The 9534-nt window shown below is 38.1% G+C and overlaps 1 protein-coding gene across 1 annotated transcript in view; it reads left to right on the plus strand.

Moving 5' to 3' along the window:
* Positions 1-4513: 4513 nt before the first annotated feature.
* LOC107548444 (interleukin-13 receptor subunit alpha-2-like) overlaps positions 4514-9534 on the plus strand; it is an 8211-nt gene continuing 3190 nt past the window's right edge. The window contains exons 1-3 of the mRNA XM_016229114.1: positions 4514-4656; positions 6453-6604; positions 7296-7449. Coding sequence (XP_016084600.1) covers positions 4551-4656; positions 6453-6604; positions 7296-7449 — 412 coding nt within the window. The 5' untranslated portion in view covers positions 4514-4550. The remainder of the gene's footprint in view (positions 4657-6452; positions 6605-7295; positions 7450-9534) is intronic.

The raw sequence follows: 9534 nt of genomic DNA on the forward strand, positions 1-9534 counted from the left end.
GGGAGGGTCCAGCCTGCTCTTTTTGAGAGCTCCGCTGGTTTCGAAGTGCCGGCGGGCTTGGGCATCCCTGGAGGGGAATTCCTCACCGTGACCGTAAGACCAGTCCGCCCACCGCTAAAAGGACGCCCCCGGCTGCCACCAGAGGGAACCCCAGATCTAGGCAGTGGCACGGGCACTCCGCCCCCTTGCAGGTAACGGAGTCTAGTCCGCAACTCTGAGATGATCATACCCCCGCAATGGGAGCATGAGCCATCCACGAAAACCACCTCAGCGTGCTTCATGCCCAGGCACGAGAGGCAGCGATCGTGACCATCACCCAGCACCAGGTAACGACCGCATCCAGAACGCCCGGGTGATATGTTGTCTATAGCAAGACCCACATCGTCTTTACAAAGACGTAACGTCAAGTTTGCCAAGCAACGTCGTCTTTAAAAAGACGCACCCGAAATTGCTCTTTTAGGGGAAAAAGCTCTTTTAGCGTGCTGAGGCGCACAGGGGAGATGATCATCTGCAACACCAACAGGGAGTAGTGCAGCCTGATGTGTGCAACCCACTCGACATGGGAAACCACCACCGCTGAAGCGCCGTACCGCCAACACGAAGAGCTCTCCAAGAGCGCGCTGAACTCGTTCAGTCTTCTTCTCTCAGTAGAGTAGTCAGGAGCAGAACGATGTGATCGCTCGGCTCCGATGAAAAAAGCCTGAATATGCGCTGCATCTGCTGCCTACTTATACTCACGCTGTGATCAGCAGCAGCTGGATGCAATAATCGCATGCCAATGTGCATTGGCTCGTTTAGTTTACACTCGAAGTAGATTGGTCCCTCTAAGCGAGATCCCAATTTCGTCGGTCATCCGACGTGATGTCGGGAGTGACCGACTGAAAGGGAACAGAAATGTTTATACTTGTGGGAGCTGAAAGACTCAGAGCTCATATTCAACATGAACATTCCTTTTGCAAATAGATTTGTAATTTGAAAGATGATGTTTTTTTCTTGCTTTCCTAAATTGGCTGTATTTCAGCACATAAGGGAAAAGTGAATAAACAGAGTAAACCAAAGTAAACACTTGATAGCTTAACTGATTCACAGAGCATAACACACAGACAAGACAGAAAGCTGGAATAACACGACTGATTTATTACTACAAACCTTTTCAAACAGCTCTTGAGTGATCAGTTAAACAGTTCACACTAAATGGCAAACCACAAGTATTTTAAATAAAACTTTCAATGGAATTAATTATCTTGGCAGTGCGATGTGTATGCTGTACTAGAAATATATTGTAACTATATAGGCAGTCTCTCTCTCTCTCTCTCTCACTCACACACACACACACACACACACTGAGTCACACAAGAGGGTGCTGTATCCAACAAAATCCGAGAACGTTAAGCTAAGTTCATTCAGACCATCCTAAGGCAACTATATGGGCTCATATCATCAGGATCTTTCTATTAGAGAACAGTGACAGTGAGTAGGCTATACTTGTTTACTCTGTTATTTTCTGCTGTAGTAGCTTTATCTCTTTATCATATGTGGATATTTTGTCTTCCTTCTTTCTCAGCACATCTTCAGATCTTCTTTATGTAAATAGGTTGAATTAAGGTTAACTGAGTGGCATTAACTGAATACACTGTATAATTCTGTGTATTTGTTCTTGTGTGTGCAGATCAACATTTATGAACATTTGTGAATAGTTTATCAAAATAACAGCTTTTATTATAGCACATTAAGGCAAATGTTATAATGTATATAATATACTAAAAACAAGAGCTCCTAAAAAGAATACAAATAACAGAACATACTATGATGAAAGTTTGATCATTATACATATATAAAAATATATAATTGTGAACATCTTGATATTGAATATCTAAATAAATTTCTATATAAAGATGTAATGCCTTAAACATTTTAAACATAATGAAAATTTAATATTTGTGTATTTTTATATTATATTATATTAAAAATAAAAAATATATTGTTGATGTAACATCATTAGAATCTAACAAAATATCAACATTTGTTTTTTAATGCTTTTTTAGGATTTATACATGTCCTTTTTATGCTGAATCTATAATTCGATTTCCCTTCTATTTGTAATATATTTGTGTATAAAATCAGATTTGAAAATGTGTTAAGGGGATCGTTCACCAAATCATTTATTCACCCTAATGTTGTTCCAAACCTGTATGAATTTCTTTCTTGCATGAAACATTAAAGATGTTTATTTGAAATATTTATTTTTCTCTCCATCTAATGGAAGTTAATAGACACCAAACTGTTCAGTAACCAAAATTTTCTTTCATGTTCTGAGTAAATAATGACAGGATATTTATTTTTGGATGATCTGTCTCTTTAAGGCAAAGAACTAATGAAATACACAGTGATGCAGAACAGCTGTTTTAAGGTCAAGATGCCAATGAGCTGATATGATACTAAGCAGGCTATATATACCAAACTGATCTAGGGAAACAAAGGAGCCGCACCTTATGCGTGAGCGTTTAATGTGTGAGAGCAGTTACACATTTTCCAACCACATATGTAAAAAAACAACAGCGTGGGTGACAATGTACTATTTTATCATGATTGCATATCATTGCCATATTAAATCACCCTAAAGGTAGCAAAAACAAGTGTGAAGAGAGACAACTGATGTGAATGTTTAATGCTTTATTCCTCTCTAGACACTGATAATAATCCTTCAGAAGAACATGTTGCTGCTGAATAAGTTTCCTGCATGGCTTTCTGTATTCGCTTTGCTTTTGCTGACTCAGGAGCCTGTTTCTACGTCAGAGGTCACGGCCTGTGGACTTGCGGGTAAGCTTCCTGGCTGATTCCACTGAAATAATTTTTAAAAAATGGCACAATTCCAGACTTCTGCTCATTCTGTAGTGCAAAGAGAGTCAAACATGACTTTTATGTATAAGCTCTAATAGACTCTTAAATAGAACGGCTAAATATAACCCTCTTTAATAAAAGGGTCCATATAATGAACCATGCTTTTAAAGTGCTATAAACTATTTTACATAGTTTTTTTTTTCATTCATATCTGTTTTATGTCTTTTAACCCTTTCTCTGCCTGGTCTTTTTGTAGCCTCATTTAAATAATGTCAATTGACCGTTCACAAAGAGCTTGATTGACAGGCGATCTGACCAATCAGAACGTGGACATTATGTGCCACCGCTGCTATCCGACATCTATGGCCGGTCTCCATAGAAATCCATGTTAAAACGGGGTAAAAAAGATCGACTGAATTGAAACTTTTTCAATATAACTAAATATAAATATGTAAGGAGTGTTAAGCTGTGCTGTTGTTGGCTGCCACAGTAACGGCAATAAGCTAAGGAATTCCTTTAAAGTACTTGTTTTGCTTACCAGAAAACCTGTCATGTCCGGTGATCCACAGACATTTTGAGGGGCAGGGGCTCAAGTGGGAAAAAAAGAAAAATATTTTTCTAAACAAAACGTTAAATATATTAACACAACTCTGACTTACCAATTTATTTTAATTCCCTCACATTATTGTTTAATTTTTCAACAGATGTCTACAAAAGAATCAGTTCACATAGAGAGACCATGCATGGTCTTCTTTCATTTTATCACAAGAATAGGCAACAACAAAGATGCCACAATGTGCATGTTTTCTATGCTGCTAGTTTCAAGTATATATTTAGTTGTTTTGTTTATCCTATTTATCTGCAATTCCTTGTGTCAAATGTATGCAAATTAGCGCATTTTAATTACTTAACGCCTGATTTGCATATCAATGTGGTGGTTCTGTGGTTCTGATGAGTTTTACTGTATTCAGCTGTCGTTTCTCCATTAGGTTAGCCTGTATGCCTATGATGATATATTGCCTTAGTGCCTTAGCAGATTACACGGTAGCCCAGACAGCAAGCAGACGTTGATTCAACGTCAATTTTTGGTTGTAACGGTCAGTATCAGTCGTCAATCAAATTTCGATGTTGAATCAACGTTCATTATTTGGTCGGTATCAGAGGGATACATTTGAGTTTAGAGTCATGGTGTGTCTTTCATTTAAGTAAAAGCAAGTAAGTTTATGAAGCCTAAAATTGACAGTATGTGAGCCCTTCACAATGCAAAAACTAATGTGATGTTTTTCCTACTGGACATGTTTATGCATAAACCCAAGTAATAATTGAAAACTTCATAAGAATATGGATCATAAATTCAAAATCTCTGTCACTAACTTGCCTAGTGGAGAAGAGGAGAGAAGTATCCTCAACTAAGCTTGGTAATAGCTGATCACTAAATAAATAAAAGAAAGAAAGAACCATAAACTCATATACTAAGCAAATAGTTGACCTATTTAATATTTCTTTAATATTGTATATATTGTCCTTAACATTTGTGACACAGTTTCCTTGATTGCTTAACTTAATGACCAGACAGGGAGGCTTTAGCATGACTTTGTGCAGCAGATCACAAATAATTTGGCTGAGTTCACTGGATTTCACAAACAACTGATGTGAATGTTTAATGCTTTATTCCTCTCTAGACACTGATAATAATCCTTCAGAAGAACATGTTGCTGCTGAATAAGTTTCCTGCATGGCTTTCTGTATTCGCTTTGCTTTTGCTGACTCAGGAGCCTGTTTCTACGTCAGAGGTCACGGCCTGTGGACTTGCGGGTAAGCTTCCTGGCTGATTCCACTGAAATAATTTTTAAAAAATGGCACAATTCCAGACTTCTGCTCATTCTGTAGTGCAAAGAGAGTCAAACATGACTTTTATGTATAAGCTCTAATAGACTCTTAAATAGAACGGCTAAATATAACCCTCTTTAATAAAAGGGTCCATATAATGAACCATGCTTTTAAAGTGCTATAAACTATTTTACATAGTTTTTTTTTTCATTCATATCTGTTTTATGTCTTTTAACCCTTTCTCTGCCTGGTCTTTTTGTAGCCTCATTTAAATAATGTCAATTGACCGTTCACAAAGAGCTTGATTGACAGGCGATCTGACCAATCAGAACGTGGACATTATGTGCCACCGCTGCTATCCGACATCTATGGCCGGTCTCCATAGAAATCCATGTTAAAACGGGGTAAAAAAGATCGACTGAATTGAAACTTTTTCAATATAACTAAATATAAATATGTAAGGAGTGTTAAGCTGTGCTGTTGTTGGCTGCCACAGTAACGGCAATAAGCTAAGGAATTCCTTTAAAGTACTTGTTTTGCTTACCAGAAAACCTGTCATGTCCGGTGATCCACAGACATTTTGAGGGGCAGGGGCTCAAGTGGGAAAAAAAGAAAAATATTTTTCTAAACAAAACGTTAAATATATTAACACAACTCTGACTTACCAATTTATTTTAATTCCCTCACATTATTGTTTAATTTTTCAACAGATGTCTACAAAAGAATCAGTTCACATAGAGAGACCATGCATGGTCTTCTTTCATTTTATCACAAGAATAGGCAACAACAAAGATGCCACAATGTGCATGTTTTCTATGCTGCTAGTTTCAAGTATATATTTAGTTGTTTTGTTTATCCTATTTATCTGCAATTCCTTGTGTCAAATGTATGCAAATTAGCGCATTTTAATTACTTAACGCCTGATTTGCATATCAATGTGGTGGTTCTGATGACGTTATTAGTTTTACTGTATTCAGCTGTCGTTTCTCCATTAGGTTAGCCTGTATGCCTATGATGATATATTGCCTTAGCTAAACTTTAGATTACACGGTAGCCCAGACAGCAAGCAGACGTTGATTCAACGTCAATTTTTGGTTGTAACGGTCAGTATCAGTCGTCAATCAAATTTCGATGTTGAATCAACGTTCATTATTTGGTCGGTATCAGAGGGATACATTTGAGTTTAGAGTCATGGTGTGTCTTTCATTTAAGTAAAAGCAAGTAAGTTTATGAAGCCTAAAATTGACAGTATGTGAGCCCTTCACAATGCAAAAACTAATGTGATGTTTTTCCTACTGGACATGTTTATGCATAAACCCAAGTAATAATTGAAAACTTCATAAGAATATGGATCATAAATTCAAAATCTCTGTCACTAACTTGCCTAGTGGAGAAGAGGAGAGAAGTATCCTCAACTAAGCTTGGTAATAGCTGATCACTAAATAAATAAAAGAAAGAAAGAACCATAAACTCATATACTAAGCAAATAGTTGACCTATTTAATATTTCTTTAATATTGTATATATTGTCCTTAACATTTGTGACACAGTTTCCTTGATTGCTTAACTTAATGACCAGACAGGGAGGCTTTAGCATGACTTTGTGCAGCAGATCACAAATAATTTGGCTGAGTTCACTGGATTTCACAACAGTTTGACTCATGGGATTAGATGGAGTTTAAAATTCCAATTGGATGCTTGTTTCAGGTGCTTGGTCTGTCTTCAAGCCAGAAGTTGTTAGTGCAGTCAACATTGTTCATACACAGTGTTCTTTTCCCACAGTGGATCCACCTGCCAATATTGAGATAACAGACCCTGGCTTCCTGGGTTACCTCAGTATCCACTGGACTCAGCCAGCCAGCCTTCAGAACCTTACAGGCTGCACAGTACGATACCAGCTCAGATACTATGACACCTATGAGGAACGATGGAGGGTAAGAATCCTCGAGAACTCACAGAACACACCACACACAGTCTCATTTGTTTTCCTTTCAGCACATAAGCATTTATACGTTAGTGTAGTTTTTACTTAATGCATGCCACACTTCAAATGTTTTGAAATAACTATGCTATGAAGAATTCTAAGTTTATTTTGTGGTCATTTCTCTGAAATTGTTCTGACACCACATTACTAAAGCTTTGTTCAATCTTGCTGGATAAACCTGGTCTAGTATTTCACCATTTTTGTGACTCATTATCAGCCAAATACATGTTTCTTTCTGAACATTTGTACTTGTTACATTTAGTGCTTTAATCTAAATAAAAAAGATGGTTCAGAGCCAAATCAGTAAATATGCGTTTGTCTCTGTTCATAAATCATGGTTCAGTAAACGTCCTACACAACCTCTTAGTAAACCAAAGACAGTTAAGTGTTCCACGGAACTCCTCAAGATTCAGTCTGAAACTCCTCAGTCAGAGCCAAATTCTGGGTTTCATTTAATGCAACCCCTCAGCGAGAACAACTCCCTGCAAGTGATGTACTTAGTATTCAGAGAGACGTATTTGTTCTAAATTATCTTCAAAACATAGCAGCTTTTCATGCTTTATGTATACTGATATCATGCTCTTATTCTTGCAAACGTAGTGATTTATGACTCAAAATTTCCCTCTTTTTGTGTTGTACAGAGTGTTCGAACTGTCAAGCTGACTTATGCTGCTCAGTTTGATCTTGAGAAACCAGTCAAGGTGAGAATACTCACTGTGCTGAAGTGTGCCTGTACCAATGGGACAGAGGTCCAAGGGGAGGAGAAAGAGTGGGTCTACACACCTGAACCTACAGGTAAAGATTCAAAACCTATTCCACCCCACTGAAGCGAGCAAGAGCAAAGATCAACCATATATAGTGTATTGTGATTGCAAAGGAATCTAACTGAAGCCCTAATGTATTCCTTACGTTATTTGCTTCATTTAAACATGCACTCAGTAAATTAATCCCAATCATTTTACCTCTAAAACTGGTTACTTTTGAAAAACATGTTAAAAACAACCACCTATGAAGACTCTAACATTCACAGTAAGTAGTAATAAATATAGCTTTTTTTTTACAAATAGCATGTCATTTCATTGTGTTTGGAGATCACATACCAATCTTTGTGATTCCTGTTATTGATACTTTTGCTGGCAAAAATATTCATGGCTGGTGGGAAATAGAGCATTTCCACACTCGCGTTGGTAACTAAAAACATGTGCTTTTTTTTGCGAGTATCTGATTGTAAGCTCCAGATAATGAAAATAGCAAATTAGGAAAAAAAACGTCAGACAGACTGCACAGGAAGACTCAACAAATATCAGCAAGGCCATGCAAACATACTGCATTTGCTTAATGCTGCATTCACGCCAGGTCGTAATTACTGTAACTTCAAGATGACAACATGTGGCTTGTTACTTGGAGCTGTTCACACCCTTAGACTCGGAACTTTGGCACAATGCCTATAGCGTCTAATGAATCTGATGTCGTCAGGTGGTACAAGTTGTAGCTCTCAGAAAATTCCCAATTCACAAGTTGTAATACCATATGGCCTGAATGCACCTTAATGCTGTATTCATGTCGTAATTACTGTAATTTCGAGATGACCACACGTGACATTCTACTTGGAGCTGTTCATACCCTTGTATTCGGAACTATCGCACTATCAATGCCTAAATATAGCGCATAATGAATCTGAGGTGGTCAGGTGGTACCGTTTTGTGGCTCTTTAATGTGTCGTGAGTCATGACAGATCAATGTAGTGCCTCAGTTCAAGCGGCATGTGAACCGATCGTCTCTTCTTCTTTACTAGTTATAGCATGAAATAAATATGTATGACCATCAAAATGTATCTTGTTTCAACCGTGTAAATACAGTGCTGTAAAAAGGTTTTTGCCCCCTTCCTGTTTAAATTTTTTTTTTGCATATTTGTCACACTTAAAAGATTCAGATCATCAAACTAATTTTAATATTACACAAAGATAATGCAAGTAAATACAAAATGCAGTTTTTAAATGATGATTTCATTTATTAAGGGAAAAAAGCTGTCCAAACCTACGTGGCACTACGTGAAAAATTTATTTCCCCCTCCTGTTAAATCATGAAAGAACTGCAATTAAGTTGTGGCCTAATGGTTAGAGAGTCGGACTCATAATCCAAAGGTTGCGGGTTTGAGTCTCGTACCGGCAGGGATTGTAGGTGGGGGGAGTGAATGTACAGCACTCTCTCCCACCTTCAATACCACGACTGAGGTGCCCTTGAGCAAGGCACCAAACCCCCAACTGCTCCCCGGGCGCCGCAGCATAAATGGCTGCCCACTGCTCCGGGTGTGTGTTCACGGTGTGTGTGTGTGTTCACTGCTGTGTGTGTGCACTTTGGATGGGTAAATGCAGAGCACTAATTCCGAGTATGGGTCACCATACTTGGCCACATGTCACGTCACTTAAAGTCACTAAACCACATTATTTTAGAAAGCTGCCATTATCCACAAATTGAGAAAACTTGGAACAATGGTGAACCTTCCCAGGAGTTGCCGGCCAACCAAAATTACTCCAAGAGAACAACGTCGACTCATTCAAGAGGTCATAAAAGAATCCAGAACAACATCTAAAGAACTGCAAGCCTCACTTGCCTCAGTTAAGGTCAGTGTTCATGATTCAACAAAAAGAAAGAGACTGGGCAAAAACGGCATCCATGGGAGAGTGCCAAGGCAAAAGCCACTGCTGACCAAAAAGAACACAAAGGCTCGTCTCTCATTTGCCAAAAAATATCTTGATTATCCCAAGACTTTTGGGCAAATATTCTGTGGACTCCTTTTTGGAAGGTGTGTGTCCCGTTACATCTGGCGTAAAACCAACACAGCATTTCATAAAAAGAACATCATACCAACAGTCAAAC

Source organism: Sinocyclocheilus grahami, unplaced genomic scaffold (genome assembly GCF_001515645.1).
Source record: "Sinocyclocheilus grahami isolate Dianchi unplaced genomic scaffold, SAMN03320097.WGS_v1.1 scaffold348.1, whole genome shotgun sequence".
Taxonomy (NCBI): Eukaryota; Metazoa; Chordata; class Actinopteri; order Cypriniformes; family Cyprinidae; genus Sinocyclocheilus; species Sinocyclocheilus grahami.